Here is a 24526-nt window from a genome sequence, read left to right as displayed (position 1 = left end):
TGACGCTGTGGGCGTGTCATGTGACATGGCCGGCATGTCACATGACGCTGCGGCGCATCACGGCGAAGCGTCATGCGGGGACGGGACCTAAGACGCCGGATCCGCAGGTAAGTATGGGGTCTCTGGGGGGCGCCGTGTGCAGCTGGCCTTATAGAGAGCTCCGGGTTCCATCTGGGTTCTGTCCCAAATCCTGATAATGGGATTGGTATGGAACCCATGGACAGAAGCTATTTCTGCCAGTCTAGAAGCTGCTGAAGAGTAGACTAACAGGTCTCCGTTTTGCCAGGTTTCCGTTCATTTCCGGCCTTCTTTGTCGGAAAGCATAACGCGGTCTACCATATAAACATACCCTACATTCCATTATTATTTTAGTTCTTCACTAATATTTGTTTTCATACTGTAGCTTTTCAACACATAGTTTGCAAATGTAAGAAAACGACATATCCTTTGATATATAGAGTTCAGAAGATTGCCGTAGTGTTTCCATCTAAAGACTATTTTTTTGCCGGATGCGGGAAAAAAAAAAAAATGACTAAAACACTTATGTAGACAGAAATCATATCATGCATCAGCTGGGATATGTTGTTAAAACAAAAACTAATACAATTGTACACTTTTGGATATCTGTAACGTACTAATAATGACTGGCACAACAGATCAAATGTAAGCATTTAACCCCTTGCAATCCAATTTTGGATTCAGGGTTTCCTAGGGGGCTTTCTCTTTCTGCCATTATACAATGGCACCATCTGCTGGCTAGAGTCAGTACTGCAGTATGGGACATGCTGGAGAGGCCCCTCGACAACAGAGTGGCTAGTAACATACAGTAAGAATACCCTGCCGGACGTCTTCCGACATCGGAGTTGCACAGCCTTCAATCAGAATGTCTTCAGACGTCAGACAGTGGATTGGAAAGGGCTAAAGGGGCTTTCCAAGTTTGAATGGAGCTTGGGGTGTTAAGCCTCTAATATAATTCAATGTCAATGTCAGGACGGCTTCACACGACTGTATCTGCACATGTTATTGGACAACTACCGCTCCTGTATAAAGGTAGCTTTAGAAAATCAACCGGTACATGACTGCCTTAAATTCCTACAAGAATTATGTGAGCGGCTAAACATCACCATCTCATTTCCAGTAATGAGGATAGAAATCAGCAGTGCCAGGGAAGAGATAGTTGAGGCGCTGCCTATAGACTGTTGGTGCCATTAAGAAATATTAGCACAGTCTAGAAAATTAAATGGGCCCACCTAAGCCAAAGATGTCAGTCTCCAGTATCTACCCACCTGCTCTACTTTGCAGCTGTGAGCCTAAGAGGACCGTCATATTGAAGAGGCCCCGTATGATACATGGTTAGAGAAGTGGTTATGTTTAACAGGCAGCCTTGCCATCATACGCACACAACAGTTGTCCTGTTGGGGCATCGGACAGTCGCTTTGAAGCATAGCATACATTTTCTTCTAGAAAAGCAAGTCATGTATCCTTGTGGATTTCCATCATATGAAGAGCCTTCATTGATTAGCGTACAATGGGTATAAAAAGTCTGCACACCCCTGTTAAAATGTCAGGTTTTTGGCATGTTAAAAAATTTGACAAAGATGAAACCTTTCAGATTTATAATGTGACTTATTATCGGTACAATTACATTGGAGAAAACCTAAATCATTTAGGCTGAAAAAATAACAAAACTAAAATAATGAGGTTACAGAAATGTGCAACGCCTTTTACATTTGGGGATGTGGTTTTGTTCAGAATTAGCCAATAACATTTAACTCATGTTAGTAGTCAGTATTCCACTGCCATTCCACTGATTCTACTGCTAATCTCCCTTCCTCTCCCATTCCTATTGTTTAGCAGTTTAAGATAAACAATGGTAATGTTTAGTTTAATGCTGCTAATCTCCCCTCCTCTCCCATTCCCTTTGTTTAGCAGTTTAAGGCTTCTTTCACCAAGGGCATATTGGCAGGCGTTTTCACGGCTGGCCAGTATACACTTCCATGTGGGGCATAGAAGCTCATGAACGGGCGAACAAATCTAACGTTTGTGTGCCCGGTCACATGACATAGGGCCCAGAGCATATGCACCGAGCACACCATGCCGTCACCCATTTCCCCTCCCTCCCCATCGCAGGCTCACCTCTCTTCTCCTCCCTGCTCGTTTTTTGCAATGGAGGGGCAGAGGTGGAGCTAAGCGGCGCCCCTCCTATTGATGGCTATGGGCAGGGGACGGGGAGAGGGCAGTAGCTTAGCCCCGCCCACGTCCCGCCCTTTGTCCATAGGCATCAATGGGAGGAAGCTGGACGGGCCGGTGCTTAGCTCCGCCCCACCATGCCCCCTTCCATTGTACAGAACAAGCAGGGAGGAGAAGAGAGGTAAGCTTGCAAATGGGGGTGGGAGAGCAAAGGGAGGGAGTTTAGCAGGCAGGCTGCTCAACTCCCTCCCACCTACGGTCGCTGCTATAGGCTCCCATAGGAGCCCATGTAGCGGCAGACGTACTCCGACCCAAAAGATAAGATAGTCCCAGGACTATCTTTTGGGCCCAACATAAAAACACCCAGCGCTATATTTTACGTCTCGGTAATACGCCCATGTGATCTGATTCATTGGAATCCAATACATCAGATCACAGCGCATATCAGCCGGCCGTGAAAATAGTCGGCCGATATACGCTCATGTGAAAGAAGCCTAAACTAAATAATCAGAATATTTAGTTAAACTCCCTCCCTTTTTTCCAGCTCCCATAGGAGTCTATGGAAACTCCTGCGCTTTGTGCACCAGAGATAGGTCAGGTCCTATCTTTTTATGCAGCAGGGAAGTTCAGTTGCTGCATTTCAGTCACTGATGTCCTATCTTTTTAGGTGTGATTGCGTGGCTAAAGTTTTTTTTCATCTGAATGTTTCCATAGGAAATCATTGGTTCTAATAGTCGCGGTTTTTGCGCATGTAGGTAAGCTGCGCAAATCCCCCCATGTGAATGAGCCGTTAGGGTGGGCATATTTATGTAACCACATTTATATAAAAAATTCCACATTTTATCCCTACTGTATTTCTCCTTAAAAAAGTCCAACAGAAATATTTACACAATTCCCGCTACTCACAAAATCTCAGCCAAACAGACTAATATTTCCGCGGAGTGTATTGTTACTTACAGTTGCATGAAGTTTTCCTTTCTTTGACATGGCCAGAAATAAGTTGCTGAAAACTCCTCTTATTCCCACAATCCCTTGAGACACGGCAAATATTTCCAAAATACCTAAAATGACAGAAATCCCAAAATAAAACACTGCTGATGACTGCTGGAAAGAAAGGCATCACACAGATCCTCAGTAGCGGTGTGTATGTATCTATCTGTCATGAAGCCTGTGTAAATCCGTCACCCATTTTATTAGCACTCACTTGAAACTGAAGACTGCTCAGATGTCTGGGGATTCGCCTGGGAGCGTTTTTGGAGGCATCGACTGTAGCTGCTAAGCCGCTGCCATTTGTTGAAAGGTCCAAACCAAGTGGAAGATGGAGCTCCCAAAATTCAGTCCCCAGCAATGTAATGCCTCTAAAATGGCACAAAGAATCCGTGCTTTCTTGGTAATGTGTGATTATTCTCAGAGCAAGAAACCAAGTGATCTTGTAGATATGATACCTTTTAATGGCCAACAAAAATACATGATGTTACAGCAAGCTTTCAGGGATATCTTCGTCAGGCTATTGAATGAAACTAGTTTGGATGGCATATAATTATACCATACACATGCAGAGGGGAGGGGGACACGTTTCTCTTGATCTAAATACCGTATTTTTCGCTCTATAAGATGCACCTGATGATTAGACACACCTGAGTTTGGAAAATGGGGGAAAAAAATATTTTGAACTCCCCCAGACCAGGCAGTGAGGGAGGTATCACATTAGGAATAAAGAACAGCAGTACTGCCTCGAAATGAAGTGTATACCACCAGATCAACCTGCCATTAAGGATCCAGGAAAGCTGAATGTAAATGTAATGGTTATCTTACTATTTGTCACCCAGCTTTTCAGGAACCCTGAATGCCATGTTTGACTAGTTATGTATGTGCTATACATGCTTGCATAACTCTGAAGTTGGCATTCAGGATCCTGGAAGAGCTGGGTGACAATGTAATGCATGGCATTTCTCATTATGGTTATGTATGGAGTATACATCAGAGCAGACTAGGCAGAAATGTATACAACATACAAGCAGCTCTTTCTCCCTTTCCCCCTGCTATGTAGCAGGCAGATGTGAGAGCTGTCTTTAACTACAACTGATTGATAAGTCAGAGGGAGGGGCAGCAGTTCCTCTCAATAATCAGCTGTTTTATGAGCGTTGTGCTATGGAGCGTTTGTTATCACCCTGTCTGAGAGCTTCATAGCAGAAGTTGCTGGCCGCCCGTAAAACAGCTGAGCTCCCTGCTACTCCCCCGCCCCACCAATCAGATGTTTTATGGGCGCCAGGCTCTGCTATGGAGCGATCATTATCCCACTATCTCTGGGCTTCATAGCAGAAGTCGCCGGCCGCCCTTACAACTACTGCTCCCCCGCCCCCACCAATAAGCTGTTGGGCAGGCCGCTCTGCTCTCCTGCTGTGTTGGCTTTGTATGCCGACTGCACATTTGCTCTATAGGACACACTGACTTTTCCCCCCCACGTTACGGTAAATGTTCACACACAGAAATCTGGGATTGTTTTGCACTCAAAACTTAAAACAACAAACAAACAGAGCGGAGACTAAGGCCCCCTGTCCACGGCAGTGATTTCCCCAGCGGTTTACCGAATCATGCTGGCTGAAGCTTTCCATAGCATTGCTATGGAAAGCGCCGGCCCCGTGTCCGTGAGAGGAGAATCATTGCGGGCAATTCGCAGCATGCTGTGAATTGCCCTGATTCTCCGCGGTCAGCCTATCTATTAGATTAGGCTGACCGGCGGAGATTCGTCTGCGGCTCCTGCTCCTGGGCGGTGGAACCGCAGCGGAGCTCCGCAGCAGGATACCGCAACGCTCGTGGACAGGGGGCCTTACATTGTAAATCAGTCCACTGAGCACAGGACAGTTTTATAATGTGTCTTATCTCTCCTCCAACCTGCAAATAAAAGAAGATGCAGCACCACCTACTGGATGGCAACATTATGACAAGTCAAGTTCTGAATTTTTATGAAGTTTTAAAGCGAAAGAAAGAAAAAAAAAACAACAACCCCACCCCCCAATTTTTAATGATTCGGAGGAGGATATACCTCTTGACCTTCTTCAGACCTTTCATATTTTCCACTTATGCAAGAATCCCAGGCTGAGGTTCATTCCAATCTTGAGGGTGTCAAACACGACCATAAATTTGTACTCCCAAATTCTTCTGTGATGCTGCGACTTGAAATTGCCCTTCAGTATGATAACTCTCATCTGCTCTATACTGTGTCCCTCACCACAAAAATGTTGTGCCACAGGTAGTTCAGTCTTTCCCTCTCTAATTGAGTGGCGATGAGATCTCATCCTGGCTCTCAGTTTTTTGAAAACCCCCCTTTTTTAAGTACGTTTATCTGCTGGTCACAATTTTGGTAGTCTACGAGGTGTTGCAACTGTTGGTCCTCTTAAAGGGGCTGTCCAGTTACAAAATAACATTTTAAAATTAGAGCCAAATGGGTTAAAACAAGAAAATAAGTTATTCTTACCTGTCCTCAACCTCAGCCTGTCCTCAGCGTCCTATCTGTCCTCAGCACTGCAGCCCTGCGATTCTCCTGGTCTTTGTTGACAGTGGAAGTCAGGTGACTGCTAGCTGCCAATCAGAGGGCACAGCATCACTGTTCAGCTCCTGGCATCATTGTCACTTAGGATGTGAACACTGATGACACGATAACAGGCAATCTCTGGTTGTTCTGTCTTTATACCAGTGTTTCCCAACTCCAGTCCTCAGGGACCACCAACAGGTCATGTTTTCAGGATATCCTATGGTAAGAACACCAGTGGTAATGTCTGAGGCACCGACAATAATTACATCACCTGTGCAACACTGAGGAGATCCTGAAAACATGACCTGTTGGGGGTCTTGAGGACTGGAGTTGGGAAACACTGGTTTATACTGTAAACCCAAGACTATGACTGAGGACTCTACACTGTGCTGCCCTCTGTTACAGTATCTATAGGAATCAGGCTTCTGAGATGCATCGAATAAACATTATGGCCACATTTATGCCACTTTCTGGTGTAATAAGAGTCACACATTTTGTGTGTAAATGGGTTTTTGCACAAAAATATGCGACTTTTTAGATTCCTGCTCTGCCCTACCACTTTTTTTTAGTAGGCGGGGCTTTTGGGAGGGAGTGTAGTTGTTCTGGACCAACAGAGTTAATTTATGCTAAAAACTGGCATAAGTTGTACCAGGAATGTATGCCAGGATACACCTGACGTACATTTCTGAGAAGGCGCATTGAGGTTTCACGGATGCGCTTAATACATAAGGCAAGATGCGCCTCTTCTTGTATTAAGCGCACTTGGCTCCAGGAGAAATCATACTAGGCCCGGTGTTGCAATTGTCGGACTTCGTAAATTTCCCCCTATACTTTATAGAGAAGAGATGAATGCTATGAACCTTACATTTGTCTCCGGCTGATGCAGTTGCCTTCTTAGTCTTCATGTACTTTTCCTTCTGAGGCCTTCTGCAGACGGCCGGGTCCGGTCCTGCTGCGAGAATTCTCGCACCAGGCTGCACGCCGTGCCCCTGCAGTGACTACTGCGGCTCACTTGCTCCGCCATCTCGTCGCTCTGCTATGTGCTGGTGCTCGCGCAAAGCCGAGCCGGCGCGTCACTGGTGACTTTTCTGTGTGGGGCCTCTGTGAGGCTTGCGCAGAAATAAGGCATGCCGCGATTTCTTTACCTCGTGTGTTTTCATGCGGTCAAATCGCGGCTGTCTGCATAGGATTGCATTATCTAATGCAATCCTACGGCAGCAGGCACGGGCGGAAATCCTGCCGCGGAATTTCCACTCGTGTGTAGGAGGCCTAAGGCCATCTTCACACGAACGCATGCATATTTGCGTGCGCATGAGCGTAGCATTTTTGCAGAACAGACAATGCTTTTTTACACGCGTATTGGCATATATTATTGTAGTTTTTCAGCCCACAAGACATGTTCATTTGTGCGCGGCAAACGGAGATGATTAAAATGACTAATTAAGTCTAATGAGTTCCAGATGTGTTCTTTTTCCAGTGGAATTACGCAATGTATCACCCGCCCTCCATTGACCTTTATGGGGACCAAATTCGGGGGGAAATAGAGCATTCTGCGTTTTTTAGCACGACTGAAATGCACAAGAAAAATACGTACCTGTGAGCAAAACTATTGAAATCAATGGTCTCCATTCTCTGCGTATTTCACACACAAAAGACACCCAAGTGAAGGGGGCTTAAGGGTGCATTCACATAGGAGACTGTGATATCTGTCCGAGTTTTGCAGACCGATTTTGCGCTAGTAGAATTGTTATTATGAGGACATGTAGTGATCTTTTAATATCACAGCATCGCTGGGAGCCAAAAGTCGTTCATGTGAATAAACCCATTGAAATAAATGTGTTAATATCACATTTATTTCAATGGGTTTATTTAAGTGCACTGGCGTCACAGCAAACTTACACTAATTGTACTAGTCCAGAGTCCCATTGCAATTCCACCTACTGCACGAGCCACCATGTGAGCCACTGTGACAAGACTAACTACTGGAAACTATTTTGCATGATTCTTATCATCTACTCTTACATCTGGCTAGGGCCCAATGTGCACGGGCGGATTTGATTTGTGGCACCAGTGCAGGAGATCTGCAAATCAAGCCGCCCATAGGAATGCATTATTATACGCAAAACAACTAAAAGCATGCGGATATCATTTTTACCCAGCGTGCCGATCGCACGCGCGGGAAGAAAATCGTGCTCCATCTTCTGTGGATTTCCGCACGGACGGCTTCCATTGAAGTCAATGGAAGCTGTCTAATTGGCGGCATACCTGCAGCTTACACTGCAGACGAGCCGCGGATCTGCGGGAAGGCAGGAGATTTGGACAAAAAAAAGCACTGCACATCATCCGGCGTGCTGATTGCAACCACTGTACAGAAGAAAGAAGATCCGGCCGGGATGGAATAGACCCACACCGCCGCTGGACACGGGAAAAAAATGTCCTAAAATGTCCATGGCTGCGGGATTCCACACTTAGACATGAGGCCGAAGACTGATGATATTTAAATATATAAACCAGAAGTAAGTAGATTCTATAACCGTAAGCGTCCGGAGAAGGGAGGGGGGAGGAGTGACTGCTAAACTCCCTTCCCCTTCTCTTCTCCTCTCCGCCCCTTGTCGCTGTTTGCAATAGGAGGGTGCAGGATGGGGTGGAGTTAAGCTCCGCCCCATCCTGCTCCTTCCGGCCCCACTCCCTCCCATTGCAAACAGTGGCAAGGGGTGGAGAAGGGTGGGAGCTCAATACACTAGCTCCGCCCTGTCCCGCCGCTTCTCCTTGCAGAGAGCCAGTGAGGGGGAAGGTAAGCTACTTCCCCCCTGCCCAACGGCATATATGCCGAGCCCGTACATCAGACGGTAGCGTATATGGGCCAGTCAATATACGCTCCTGTGAATAAATCCTAAGGCTGCCTTCACACTGGCGTTTTTCTCGCGCATTTTTTTCACGTGGTTCTACTTATTTTTTTTTTTTACAGGTAAAGTGAATAGGACTTCCTAATTTTAAAAGCGCATAGGGATTTTCGGGCAACGCGATTCGTTTTTAACATTAAAAAAAGTCCTATTGACTTTTGCGTTAAAAAAAACGCCGCAAAATCGCCTTAAGGCTTTATTCACACAAACATATTTGCGGAGGCGTTTCTGCATGGTAAAAGTTTAACTCGGCCGGACGACGCCTTGCGCGCACAAAAAAGCATTGTTCATTCTACAAATACACGGTACTCGGACACGGGCAAATACACGTCTTGTGAGGGGATCGTATGTGTATTTGCAAGTGTAGCATTTTTGCGCCATGAACAAGGCTTTTTTGCACTCGCATCAGCGTATTTTACTGTACTTTTTCCACCAGCAAGCCATGTTCATTGGCGTGCAGCAAATAAAGATGCACCAATTGAAAAGGCTAATTTGTCTAATGAGTTCCACATGCATCACGTATCTCCTTACGAAATGCAAGCGCATGTACGCAACCCATATTGACGTCTATAGGGACAGTCGGTGCACAAATGCACAGAAAAGTAGAGCATGCTGCGATTTTTTTTGCACAACTGAAATGTCCAGTAAAAATATGCACATTTGAGTGAACCCATTGAAATTGGGTTCTATTCTCTGTGTATTGCATGTACAACAACTTACACTCCATTTGCACTGATAGATGATCGCTCAAAAGTCGCTCAAACGACAGGTTGAATAACAGTTTTGAATGATCATCTTTGCATAGTCTATAGTAGCTAAGTAGCTACTTCAGAGCTATGCTGGTGGAGCGGGACACCGCCAAGCACAGCGGTACACCAAACACCGCTGCTATCACTCAGCGAACAATACAGCTGTTCTGCATAAGCAAACAGCTGTATTGTTCTCCGCACTTACCACTTGGTAGAACTGTAAGAACTTGTAGTTCACAGCAGGATGCGAGCTGAAAGAATCTCATCAGCGCTGCCGACTGTGATAACAGCCTAGACCGCTGATAAAAGTTCATTGCTCAATTCAAGAACACTAGAATTAACGATGAATAAGTCGTGCATGAAAACTGCACTATGTCCATGCATTTAGACACAACGATTCTCGCTCGAAAGACAGCTTTGAGCAAATTTTGTGCGAGAATCGTTGGGTCTAAATTGGCCTTTAGAGTATATTTGCCATAATTAAATTATCTCCCTCATAGGTCACCATCGAAAGAACCGTCATCATAAGCACATACATTTGTACAAATGCCCTATCTATTTCACTCTACCAGAAGGCGTCGTGACTTTCCCAGCCGAGGATCCACATACAAGAAATAATTATCTCCTTCATACTTTTTCTCCATATGAAAAATGCCCCAAAAACTATAATATAGTATTGCGTGTAAACACAATATTAACATTTTTTTTTTAACATTCCTTCATTGAAGCTCCTCCAGCTCTGCAACAGAGGAGGAAATAAAAAAATGATGCCAACTTCTAATGTGTATATGGAACTTGTAGAATCTGCTTTCATTTCTTCCATCCTTTCAAAGGGGCGCATAAGGGAGATGGAAATACAAGTATTAAGTCAAACATCAAGAGTCCACGCTTTCAGCCATCTATGGAGGTGCACATACTGGGGCACACATAGGTCCTTTATAACAAGCCCATTCTCATTTGAACGAGCAAGTGATGTCACCGCTAGCTTTGTTGGCTTGTTCAAACAAGAATTATTTAGTTGTGCATTTGTACATGTTAATTAGAGAATTGGCGTTGTAGTCAACTGCAGTTTGCTCGATTGCATACAGCCTATCCATCGAAATGCTTTTTGACATTCTTCCCTAACCCTTTCTGTCAATGGTTGGTTTATGTCCACAATATCCCCTTTCGCTGGACGTTTTTCCTTGATCACACCAGTATACTCTCAATATTCTACCACAAGGTTGGCAGCGTCTTAATCCTTTGCAATCCAATTTTGGATTCAGGGTTTTCTAGGGGGCTTTCTCTTTCTGCCATTATACAATGGTGCCATCTGCTGGCTAAAGCCAGTACTGCAGTATGGGACATGCTGGAGAGGCATCCGACAACAGAGCGGCGAGTAATATACAGTAAGAATACCCTGCCGGATGTCTTTTGACATTGGAGCTGCACAGCCTTCAATCAGAATGTCTTCAGACGTCAGACAGTGGATTGGAAAGGGTTAAATAATAGTCCTCACTGGTCTAGTACCGCTGGCCATCGAAACCATTGAGATTGATCAATTTTCCCATTGTAATGTGGATTGACATTCGAATTGATCCACAGAAAACTTAGGCCGCCTGCAGACGGCTGGGTTGAATCTGGCAGCGAGAATTCTCGCCGCGGGGCCCGACCCGAGCGCCTGCAGAGAGCAGAGCGTACTCACCCGCGCCCCGCAGCTCCGGATCATTCATGTGCTGGCTGCCGGGCAGCCGATGCATGCGCAGACTGGAGCCGGCGGCGAGTGAGTGACGTTTCTCATAGAACATGCCGCGGCCGTCTGCAAAGGATTGCTTTTGTTAACGCAATCCTTTGCAGGCTTCCAGCGGCGGAAGTCCCGCGGGAAATCCCGCCGCAGAATTTCCGCCCGTCTGCAGGCGCCCATACTCTTTTGATTTTATGCCACACTCCAATTCCATGCAGGGAACCTCCAATTGTGAAATAGCCGGGGTCTCTAATAAAGTAGCTATTAAAGGGGTTGTCCCGCGCCGAAACGGGTTTTTTTTTTTTCAATAGCCCCCCCGTTCGGCGCGAGACAAACCTGATGCAGGGATAAAATAAAAAAACGGGTAGTACTTACCCGAATCCCCGCGCTCCGGTGACTTCTTACTTACCTTGTGAAGATGGCCGCCGGGATCTTCACCCCTGGTGGACCGCAGGTCTTCTGTGCGGTCCATTGCCGATTCCAGCCTCCTGATTGGCTGGAATCGGCACACGTGACGGGGCGGAGCTACGAGGAGCCGCTCTCTGGCACAAGCGGCCCCATTCAGAAGACAGAAGACAGGACTGCGCAAGCGCGTCTAATTGGGCGATTAGACGCTGAAGATTAGACGGAGCCATGGAGACGAGGACGCTAGCAACGGAACAGGTAAGTGAATAACTTCTGTATGGCTCATATTTAATGCACGATGTACATTACAAAGTGCATTAATATGGCCATACAGAAGTGTATAGACCCACTTGCTGCCGCGGGACAACCCCTTTAAGTATAGATATTACTTCAGCCTTGGAGAAAGTTCATTATGTCTTTCCTCTCTACGCTTCCTGCACATAAAAGGTATAAATGAGTATTTAGCATCTAGTGAGCTATCAGCTGATCTGTAGACATTTTTAGACTGTGAATTAAAAATATAAGGTTTCATTTATGACTTAAATGGTATTTTCATACCTGCTGTCTTTCCGCGGAGAGTATTATGCGCCAGGCTGGTGGCAGCGTTATTCTATACAATCAAATTCTTAAGCTGAACAAAGAACACAGATAAAACGTCCCAATTTAATGGAGACAATAAAAGGGATACAGTTGAAGGCAAGGTCTTGTTTAAGCTCTTGGAAAACCATGAGGGAAGCACTTTATAGAACGTACCTGCTATAATAAGTCTAATAGTAAAATTATAAAATACACCTCAATGGAAATGATACATATATATACACAAACACACAGATACAATTCTCTGTTCTTTGTCAGCTCCAGTATATATTGTATAGAGCTGGGTCCCAGCTGCCGCAGAACAAAAAATATACTCCTCAGAGACATTCAATCTAGAAACTGTTGGACAGCAGGTTCCTTCTACGCCTTACTCGTCTATCTATATATCCGTCTCATAACTTTCTATCTGTGGCCTTCCTTGTCTTTAAACCTGACATATCCTGAGAGGTATGGAACAAGATGTGAAATAAACATGAAGAATACAACCTATACCTCAAACAGATGCCTCAATGGATGCTATGGGCTCCCATGTTGATAAAACATTGACGTTTGTTACTGGTGATGGAGGCCTCTGAGGCGTAACATCCATTCATGGTTTAAAAAAAACCTAAAACTGTAATATGTTTTATACAGAGTGGAGCGACACAGAAATGAATTGATATAATGATGCACTCTATAACCAAGTACATAGAAAAGCCTAAGGTGGCAACATTTCTGTCTATCTATCTATCTATCTATCTATCTATCTATCTATCTATCTATCTGTGTATCTCATATCTATTTATCTATCTATCTCATATCTATCTATCTCATGTCTATCTATCTATCTCATATTTATCTATCTATCTATCTATCTATCTCATATCTATCTATCTGTGTGTCTCATATCTATCTATCTATCTCATATCTATCTATCTATCTATCTCATGTCTATCTATCTATCTATCTATCTATCTATCTATCTCATATTTATCTATCTATCTCATATTTATTCATCTATCTATCTATCTATCTCATATCTATCTATCTATCTCATATCTATCTATCTGTGTGTCTCATATCTATCTATCTATCTCATATCTATCTATCTATATATCTATCTATCTACCTATCTCATGTCTATCTATCTATCTATCTATCTATCTATCTATCTATCTATCTATCTATCTATCTAATATCTATCTATCTATCTATCTGTGTGTCTCATATCTATCTATCTATCTATCTATCTATCTATCTCATGTCTATCTATCTATCTATCTCATATTTATCTATCTATCTATCTATCTCATATCTATCTATGTGTGTCTCATATCTATCTATCTCATGTCTATCTATCTATCTATCTATCTATCTATCTCATATCTATCTATCTATCTATCTCATATCTATCTATGTGTGTCTCATATCTATCTATCTCATGTCTATCTATCTATCTATCTATCTCATGTCTATCTATCTATCTATCTATCTCATATTTATCTATCCCATATTTATCTATCTATCTATCTGGGTGTCTCATATCTATCTATCTATCTATCTATCTATCTATCTATCTATCTATCGGTTTATCTCTCTCCTTTCTATCAATCTATCTATCTCATATCTATCTCATATCTATCTATCTCTCATATCTATCTATCTATCTATCTATCTATCTATCTATCTAACAATCTATCTCATATTTATTTATCTATCTCATATCTATCTATCTATCTCATATTTATTTATCTATCTCATATCTATCCCATATATATCTATCTCATATTTATCTATCTATTTATCTCAAATCTATCTATTGATCTATCTATCTCTCATATCTATCTATCTATCTATCTATCTATCTATCTATCTATCTATCTGTTTAACTCTCTCCTATCTATCAATCTATCTATCTCATATTTATCTATCTATTTATCTCATATCTATCTATCTCATATCTATCTATCTATCTATCTCATATCTATCTATCTATCTATCTATCTATCTCATATCTATCTATCTATCTATCTATCTCATATCTATCTATCTATCTATCTATCTATCTATCTATCTATCTATCTATCTATCTAGCTGTCTGCCTATCTCCTATATCCACAAATCTTCAGCTTAGATTTGATACTTTTCATTCTCTGTGATCTGGCAACAGATTAGAGAATAAATAAAGTTTTTATTGCTACAGACTTTTTTTTATTTGGACTAGAACTACAATGTATCAGTGTTGGTTGTTACTTTGTACGTTTCCTGTTGTTACTTTTGGTGATTATTCTCATGATGTAATGAAATGTAAAGGGCACCTTGTAATCTCTCTTTAACCCGTCACCAAGTAGACTGCGTTTTATCATGTTTTGTGCACCCTTCTGCCCGAGTCCAGCAGCATAGAGCTGTGAATAGAGGAATCCAGCCTTGGAAGTGCGTCTAGTGCGTGATGACAATTCGCTATGAAAGCCAAGTTGAGGTATTAGCTGAGCGCGCACTTTATTAAATGCTCATTCGCAGCCAAAGGGCGCCATGGGAACTTGTTTTATTTGTGTTTATAGCACAAAAGGGCATGCAGAACAGGATCACACATTCTGTAAGCCCTTCAGCGCGTCCGCAGAACAGTGTATCATATGTTTCTACAAGACATGTCTACACAGATGCTGCCAGCTCCTTGCAAGATCTCTTGTATTGAGTCTGTCGGGAGTGGAGGCTTCGCAGGCTGCAGTTGGCTGATTGTGCCGACGATTGACATTTCTAGTATCCTAATTTCGTAAATATATTATTACCTTCAAAGGAGGAACAACAACTAAACAAAATGACATTACTCCATAGTTGTCATTTGTGGTTCAAAAGCATTATATACAAACCGCATCATCACACCGTTTACAGGATATCCATAGAATTGCAATAAAGATAGCATTAGCACCAAACTGGATCTGTTTGATTTTGTACTAAAACTCAGCAATTTATGCAGTATTTTTAATTAAAGGGGTTGTCCCGCGCCGAAACGGGTTTTTTTTTTCAATAGCCCCCCCGTTCGGCGCGAGACAAACCCGATGCAGGGATAAAAAAAAAACAAAAACGGGTAGTACTTACCCGAATCCCCGCGCTCCGGTGACTTCTTACTTACCTTGTGAAGATGGCCGCCGGGATCTTCACCCTCGGTGGACCGCAGGTCTTCTGTGCGGTCCATTGCCGATTCCAGCCTCCTGATTGGCTGGAATCGGCACGTGACGGGGCGGAGCTACACGGAGCTACACGGAGCCCCATTGAGAAGAAAAGAAGAAGACCCGGACTGCGCAAGCGCGTCTAATTTGGCCATTAGACGGCGAAAATTAGACGGCAACCATGGAGACGAGGACGCCAGCAACGGAGCAGGTAAGTGAAAAACTTTTTATAACTTCTGTATGGCTCATAATTAATGCACAATGTACATTACAAAGTGCATTAATATGGCCATACAGAAGTGTATAGACCCACTTGCTGCCGCGGGACAACCCCTTTAACTCTCCTGTCCATGACCCCCCAGGGTCTGTTGGATCGGGGTCCATAGGAATAGAGATGGAAAAGATAACCACACATAGAAGGAGAAGAAAAAGTGTGGTAAAGAGTACCTTGAAGGAAAGAAAGGTAACAGAGACTCAGGGATAACTAGTCCGGTCAGGGATCAGCCACAAACATCATGTCCATCATCATCAGCAACCCGCTGACAGATGGCAATTTAGGCAAAGTTAGGGCACAACAGCACCACTAGTGAGCCATGAGTTTATTCTTGATGAGGATGGAAACTGTATCCAAAGAGCCCATATCGCATCGAATTTAGTATATCTTCGATCTTCTTTAGCACACAACTCTTTCAAGTATTTTAAGTTGTCTAATGCTTCCAGCCACATCGGCCGCGAGTGAGGAGAAGTAGATTTCCATCGCCTGGGGATAATTCGGCTCATGGCAAGCAGAAAGAATCTGAAGTGAGACCCCTTCGTTTGTGCCAACGAGCCTGGAATCATTGACAACAGAGCAATCTCAGATTAGTCGGCTGTTTACATGCCGCTGCATACAAGGCGCCCACCTCCTGCCATAGAGGATGGACTAGCGGGCATGACCACTATATGTGGATCATTGCCCCCCGATCCTATAGTTGTCATTTGGAATGCTAGTATGTCACAAAGATACAGAAGCTAAAGTTGCAACATTGGCTAAGGACTTTGACAGACAAACGCATGTGCAAATACACTCGCTGCAACTGCGCATAAACAAGGGTTGTCCGCGGGGTCACACTGTTCACCTTGATTTCTTGATCTGACGAGACTTCTATGGCAACTTTCTGTGTAAAACGCAGAAAGATAGGGTAAGTCATATATTTTCTTGTGTGCATGAGAACTGTGCCATTTCACGGGGATTGGGTGCGCATTTGTGAACCCCCCCCCATAGACTTCTATGGTGCCTTAGATGGGCAAGTGTGCACAAAAATAGAGTATGATTAATTTTTTTGCACGCGAAAGTGAGAATGTACCCATTGAAAACAAAGGGGTCTATTCTCTGCACAAATAATCACGGCCGCATAACGGGGCAAAAAACAACGACTTATATCGATGGATATCAGTGGTTTGGTTTATGTTAATTGTATGGGTGAGAACAGATAGGACCTGGCCTGCCTTTCCCGTATCTAGTGAAAACTACTCGCGGGAAGATCGGGAAACATCTATCTTCTGACGGTTTTTTTCAACTCCTGCTCTCTGGTGTGGAGTTTGAAGAGCCAGCGGTGGTGGAAGGGATTCATCTTATTCATGGGCAACTAAGCTCCGTGCTACCGAGAGTAGTTGGGCCTACGGCAGTAGGACTAAGCCCTTACAGGTACAGAAATGCACTTGTAATATACCTGTGTGAAAACGGCCTTAGACCAGATTCAGATGGATGTATTTGCACAATTTACAGATGTAATACACATAGATAGGAGCCCTTTGGTTTTAATGGGTTCATTCACATGTGTGTATTATTTGTCGGCATTTTAGTCTGCCCTACTTTCCTGTGCATCTGCACACCAACGGTCACCATAGAAGTCAATGGGGAGTGCGCAAATGCATGCACAACATGCAAGGAGATGTGTGATATGCTGGGGAATTCCACTGGAAAAAGCACACAACTGGATCTTTTTAGGCTAATTAGCCATTTCAATCATCTTTGTTTGCCAAGCATAAATGAACATGATTTGCGAGCGCAAAAGTTCATTAAAAAACGCACAGGAAAAAACATTATTCAATCTGCGCAAACATTATGCTCATGCGCAAGCAAATGTGCATACGCTCATGTGAAGGGGACGTTAAGCTCAGTAATAATCCCCATGGGCACTGTGATGGTTTGCCATTATTGGCTGTCACTAGAGATGAGCGAACATACTCGTTAAGGGACAGTATTCGAGCGAGTATTGTCCTTTTCGAGTACCTGCCTGCTCATCAGAAAAGATTCAGGTGTCGGCGGGGGTGAGCGGTGGGTTAGGAGAGTAAGCGGGGGGGGGGGGGGGGGAGAGAGAGAGATCTCCCCCCCGTTCCCCCCCACTCTCCCCCACCCCCCTCCGCCGGCACACGAATCTTTTCTGACGAGCTGGCAGGTACTCGAAAAGGACAATACTCGCTCGAGTACTGTCCCTTAACAAGTATGCTCGCTCATCTCCAGCTGTCACCCATGGAGACAAAACCTTGACAAGTAGCCAATGAAGGAGTTTCTCAGCTTTCTATTGGGGTTTCAGTAAAAATAATGCTACAGACTGCTATTCCTGCCATCAAGAAGCAGCAATGACCCGAGAGAACGAGATGAAATCCAGTATAACACAACTGTCTTCATAAAATAATAGTTGCCAATTCTAGTTCCGTCATGGTGAGCCAGTGATTGATCCCGTAAGACAACTTATAAAAGTAGTAGCTAACAATGTCGGGGTTGTCGTTACACTTTGCTGTGATTACTAAATTAACTTTTTTACCTAAAAACAAAGGAAAAAAATCGGCCTTTCCATTTGTAATGGCTGAGCAGCAGCGTTACTGGATGTCATGTTGTCCCGTCACATATTGTAATGCAGTACAGTTCCACCCTCTCCCTGGGTCTTTCTTATGGAGCACGGCTTTCTCTCGTAAGACAAAGCCTACCGGGCGGCTCTACATCCGTGCACCAAACGTCATGTTGTGAAATGCACCTGTTATAAAGGGGCACAAGCCCTCATGTCTCAGTGGCCTGTCAGACATGTCACTCACAGCCTAAAACCATCCAGGGCTCATAGTGAAAGTTTCCCTTTCGCAGTTAAATAAGGTCATCATTTGTCTTAAAGGAGCCCTTGACCTTAAGTGCAGCTTAGGCTGCTTTCACATCTGCGTTAAGGGCTCAATTCAAGGTTTCTGTCTCTTTGCTCTGTTTTTGGAAAACAGAAACTGAAATAAATTGGAAAAAAAATATCCGCCTTCCCCCTCATTTAATTTAATGGGGTTTAAAAAAAAAATGGAAATCAAATGGAAAGGCTTCCGTTTGCTCCTGTTCAGGTTCCCTTTTTTGGATGCAGCCTTATTTTTCCATCTAAAACAATGGAAAACTGAAGGAATGGAAGTAAACTGAAGTCTTTCCTTTTGTTTTCCGTTTTTTGTGTGTGTTTTTTTTAAACCTCATTGAAATCAATGGGGGAAAAAACGATCAGTTTTTTCCATATTATGTCGGTTTCTCTCCTCCAAAAACGGAGCAGAGAGACGAAAACCTTAAAGCGACCCAACACAGCTGTGAAAGCAGCCTTATGAAAAGGCCTGTTAATATCCAATTAGTATATAAGCGTATCCGCATGAGCTCAAACCTCATGTATCTTTCCACCTCACATACCTCTAGATCTTTAAATATGTGAGATATGTCTTCCCTTCACCTGAACCCCATGATAGCCAGAATCTACAGAATGATGATTTGTGAGAATGTGTCCAAAACGATGGTATAGAGGGCTTCCCCAGGACCTGGCAGCCATGGTCAGACTATCTACCCCGTTTCCCTGAAAATAAGACATACCCTGAAAATAAGACATGGCATGATTTTCCAGAATTTTTGAGGATGCAAAATGATTTTTCAGGCTTTTTGAGGATGCTTGAAATATAAGCCCTACTCCAAAATTAAGCCCTGCTAACAGTTAATTAAAAAAGTCAATTTAAATAGTGTCCAGGTGGCTATACATGTAAAAAAGTTAAACCTTTTTGAACAAAAATTAATATAAGACACTGTCTTATTTTCCGGGAAACACAGTAAATCTTGGATATGCCATGGATACTGACTTCCTAAGAGAATTCTCCCCAAGACCCACAGGACGACTGTAATGATAACACATAGGGTAGTATTAGGAGATAGTTCCCCATAGATACAGTAACGAGTGGGAAATTGTTTGGGAAATCTATGAAAATCAATAGAAGTTAAATTGGTGTTTACTGTCACATGCACCATGTTTCATATCTGCAATTAGGCCTGTTGCATAGCAGACCACTCAATCTGACAACCTGTTGTGGGATGACCTATCAGCGAACAGATAAAAGTCAGGAATATTTGGGGAGAATGAGTAAACTCCATGCCGGTGCTTCGATCAGACAGCAGAGTCGTTACTATAAGTAACACCACACAGCTAGTAATTATTACCTAAGTTCTCTAAACTACTGCAGTTGTTTCTATAGTTCCTATAAGTCAAAGTCGTAGCAGTGCTGCCCCTTCTATTGTTTTAATACCCGCATTGCCCTTTTACAGATCCTATGATTTTGAATAGGATGAAAACTGATGCCAAAATACACAACTTTGCTTTTTTTTAATCCTATCAGGGTCAATTTCAGAGAATCCAAAAACACCGCAGGCCTCTGAACCCAATGGGGTATTTATTTTTCCTTTTTTTCAAATTTTTTTTTTTTACTTTCTTACAGAAACCTCACGATACACAAACTAAAATACCGGTGTGGACGGAGCGCATTAAGCATAAGCCTATGTTATATGTGAGTTGTGAAAAACGAGGAAACCCAAAAAGTAACGTGGAAGACAAAATGCCACTTTGAACGCAAATGTAATGGTTTAAATATGCATGTAAATGCATGTAAATACAAGAATGAATGGCAAAGGATCAGAGTGCAGACCATCACATGTTATTGCACCTATGCCTTATACATAATATCTTCTCTTTGTTATGCCCATGGGCCCGCAGCTAAACATAACCATTTCACTTTTGTTCGCTTCTGTGGAATCATTATAAGTTACAAGTTGCACAGCACATGCTACTTTTAAAACTTCTAACAAACTTTCCAGTACTTCTTTCACTCATGGAAAAGTTATATACTTTCCAGGAGTTTGCCCCATAGAAATTAACAAGGTCTCTCAAATCAAGGACTTTCTGGTGCGTAAAGGTTTTCAGCTGTTACTGCATTTTTTTACACAAGTGCTGCTGTTCTTTCCTATTTTTTTTGTGAAAGGATCGGTCGTAGTCAGTTATTTTTCTTTTAACACACTGTAGAAATGCTACCGTGTTTCCTCTAAAATAAGACAGTGTCTTATATTAATTTTTGTTCAAAAAGGTTTAACTTTTATACACGTATAGCTTCCTAGACACTATTTAAATTGACTTTTTTACTGTTAGCAGGGCTTAATTTTGGAGTAGGGCTTATATTTCAAGCATTCTCAAAAAAGCCTGAAATATCATTTTGCATCCTCAAAAATTCTGGAAAATCATGCTAGGTCTTATTTTCAGGGTATGTCTTATTTTCAGGGAAACAGCGTAGTTTATACAACGTGGCCATACTGTATATAAATCAGTGAATGAGACAATATGGTGTAATATAAAACCAACACTTAAAGGATATACCGCTGCTTTCTAGTAAAATAATGACGCTATATGTTGCCAAACAAGGTTGTGTTTAATATCAAGGCAGTGCGAAATCTTATATCCAAATTGGACCAAAACTGATTTAACTCATACTTTAACCTGAACTTTTTTTTGGTACATCACACATATAATATAAGACTTATTGTGATTTAATTGTATTATTTAATGTAGTATTTTTGTATTATTTATACATTTATTTATTGCATATACATGTAGTTGTTTGTGCTTTTGAACAATAGTAAATATTGTAAAATCCCCTTAAATCACTGGATTTCCAATTTACAACAGTATATTTAATATTTCATTCAGGTCTATGTCAATATATACATATAGGATAATAATACATATTAAACAATCAGTTTTATATAGGCTGGTTAATAATTTGCGGTAAGCAATATTTACAAAGTACTTCCCAGAATCTCGAATTCTACATTACCTTATGGATTAGAACACTTCTAAATACTTTCTACCTGTACATTTTAGCAGTAAAACTCATTTTAGATTGTCCTGACAACTGGATAATTCTTTTTTTATTCAGACTGAATAAAACATAAGTTTCAAAGGCTTATAATCCATTCCAAAAATCCTGCATTTCTGTCTCACAAGGCGGAATCCATCATGCTGAGCTACTTACTGAAGTGTGGAAAGATTATATGATTCCGATAAAGTCTCCAGTGTTGATGTAAAATAACTATTGATATACAGTTAATTTAGCTTACTTTCCCAGAGTCAACATTAAGATGTATTACAAGTAGAGCGTTTACACTTGGTGCTCCAATTTATACATAATCAGATCAATGAGAAAGAGGAGACAAGTATAAAGGAGAAACCATACAGAAGAGAGAGAAAGAACCTGTGTAGGTATTAGGATAGCTGAGATCAGTCTCTTAAGGACTTCACAAGTGCAATGAAGGATATAATGTGCATTGTCTTAGATGATTATGTTTATGAGGAAACAAGGCTTTAATAATTCATAAGTGGCTTTTAAACTTTATGCCTACTATAGACTATACAAAGAGATCTTATGGAGTCCCTCATGCTTTTTCTTATTACTATATTCATCTTAAGCCTATATTTAGTATGTTTTCATTTGTACAAAGCATAATAATAAAAATAATGATAGATAGATAGATAGATAGATATGAGGTAGATAGATAGATAGATAAATAGATATGAGAAAGATAGATAGATAGAAATGAGAAGGATATATAAATAGATAGAAAAATAGATATATATGGCATATATTAATATGAAATAGATATGACAGATAGATAGATAGATAGATAGATAGGAAATAGATGGATACAAGATAGATAGAAAGATAGATGGAAATAATTTACATAGATAGATAGAAATTAGATAGATAGAAAGAAAGACAAATAGATATGAAATAGATATGAGATAGATAGATAGATAGATAGATAGATAGATAGGAGATAGATAAATAGATAGATATGAGATAGATAGATAGATATGAAATAGATAGATAGATATGAGATAGATAGATAGATAGATAGATAGATAGATGTGAAATAGATAGATAGATAGATATGAGATAGATAGATAGATAGATAGATAGATAGATGTGAAATAGATAGATAGATAGATAGATAGATAGATAGATATGAGATAGATAGATATGAAATAGATAGATATGAGATAGATAGATAGAAAGATAGATATGAGATAGATAGATATGAGATAGATAGATAGATAGATAGATAGATATGAGATAGATAGATATGAAATAGATAGATATGAGATAGATAGATATGAGATAGATAGATAGATAGATAGATAGATAGATAGATATGAGATAGATAGATGTGAAATAGATAGCTAGATAGATAGATAGATAGATAGATATGAGATAGATGACTGCTAGCAGGCTCTATGTACAGTCCTCATTTACTAATTAAACAATATGGATTACTAATAAAGTCCTGGTGTTTTGATTATAAAATTCAAGGCTACATACCTTTACTTACTGTTACCAAATAAACATTTAATCTATTATATTATCAGTGTTGAATCATATAAAGTTATTAGCTTGGGTCAATTATATTGAGCAATAGGGTGTTTACTTGTAAAAAGGAAAGGAAACAGGGTTCTTTTTCTATACATAACTCTGATATACAGATATAAATTTGTTAACAGCTAGATGGACACACTGACATTATCTGTCTATCATCTATATATTGAGCTCATATCTATCGTTCTATCTTTCTTTTTGTCTGTCTTTCTATCTCTTATCTGTCTATATATCTCATATATTCATATTATCTATCTATCTATCTATCTATCTATCTATCTATCTATCTATCTATCTATCTATCTATCTATCTATCTATCTATCTATCTATCTATCTATCCATCCCATATCTATCTATCTATCTATCTATCTATCTATCTATCTATCTCTCTATCTCTCTATCTATCTATCTATCTATCTATCTATCTATCTATCTATCTATCTATCTGTCTATCTGTCTGTCTATCACCTGTGACTGATGATAAAAATGATTTGCTGAAGGAAGGCTGGCAGTGCCAGAGTGGCAGGACTTATAAACAGAACAGCATGGCTCGTTACTTTGTACTGTAGGAAAGCAAATACCTGCTAACATTCTACATGCTATGAAGTATAATGAACAGAAACAACTTACTTAGATGATTAGCCTCATGTGAGCCATTGACTTTGCCATCCGGGTGGATCTGGAGATGGAATCCAATGCCTACTCTGCAGTACAAGCTGCCAGTCCTGCGCCCGGCTGTGCTCCACTGGGACCCGCTGATCTCTGCCCCCAAGGATGGTAGAGCCGCAGAGGAGGCTATGGCACTTGTTATATGGTTACTGGAGCCCTTCAGAAGCTGCCCCTTGGCTTTTTTCTGCTTGGGAGCTGCTACAACTGCTGTCCAGAGGTGGGATGTGGAGAGGAAGAATATTGTGACAGAACACAGTGAAGGCAATCTCATTCTTTCAATAGGGAATATCCCAAGTGCATTTTGCTGCCCCAGTGCCTCCTGCAGCAGCTGCCAGCGTGCCAGCCTGTAGAGATGGTAGGTATGGCTCACTGCTAACCTGAGCACTGGCACTGCTAGAGATATTTATAACACTGGTGAGCTCACAGCAAGGATACCTGCCTGCAGCACAAGCCACATCAGGAAGGCAATGCTGCTGTCATGCTCTCTTGCTAGAGGTCGCCTAAGAAATAAGAAGTCTCCTTCAAGTTGGATCTGTTAGCAGAATAGTGGTGGGTACAGTGCCACCCCTGGGGGACTGGAGAAACTCCATAGATCACATGGAGGGAGATCCCAGCTGGACACAGATGTCTTCCATCTCACCAGAAAGAAAATGTGGGCGAACCCAAAATCCACAACAGGACTGGTGCTTTCCTGTAGATTCCCAGGGGAGGGCGCTGCATTACCTTACCTAGAGATCAATGAGAACAGCTGATACTGAAACCTCTTAAGTGCTGTCCTTAGGTTCCCTGAAGAGGGATTGATATACTCTCCATGCTGTCTTTATTAATTGTCGGGTAATACATGTCTTAATCTTACAACTGTCAGTCA

General features: G+C 41.7%; 1 protein-coding gene across 1 annotated transcript in view; it reads right to left on the bottom strand.

Moving 5' to 3' along the window:
• Window positions 1-24286, bottom strand: part of FGF5 (fibroblast growth factor 5) — a 79448-nt gene extending 55162 nt beyond the window's left edge. Inside the window, exons 1-2 of the mRNA XM_066574915.1 lie at window positions 23620-24286; window positions 3148-3251 (exon numbers count right to left, since the gene is read on the bottom strand). Coding sequence (XP_066431012.1) covers window positions 3148-3251; window positions 23620-23929 — 414 coding nt within the window. The 5' untranslated portion in view covers window positions 23930-24286. The remainder of the gene's footprint in view (window positions 1-3147; window positions 3252-23619) is intronic.
• Between the last annotated feature and the right edge of the window lie 240 nt (window positions 24287-24526).

This window comes from Eleutherodactylus coqui, chromosome 7 (assembly GCF_035609145.1).
Source record: "Eleutherodactylus coqui strain aEleCoq1 chromosome 7, aEleCoq1.hap1, whole genome shotgun sequence".
NCBI lineage: Eukaryota > Metazoa > Chordata > Amphibia > Anura > Eleutherodactylidae > Eleutherodactylus > Eleutherodactylus coqui.
The sequence above is the reverse complement of the archived record's forward strand: the minus strand, read 5'-3'. Positions and strand labels throughout refer to the sequence as shown.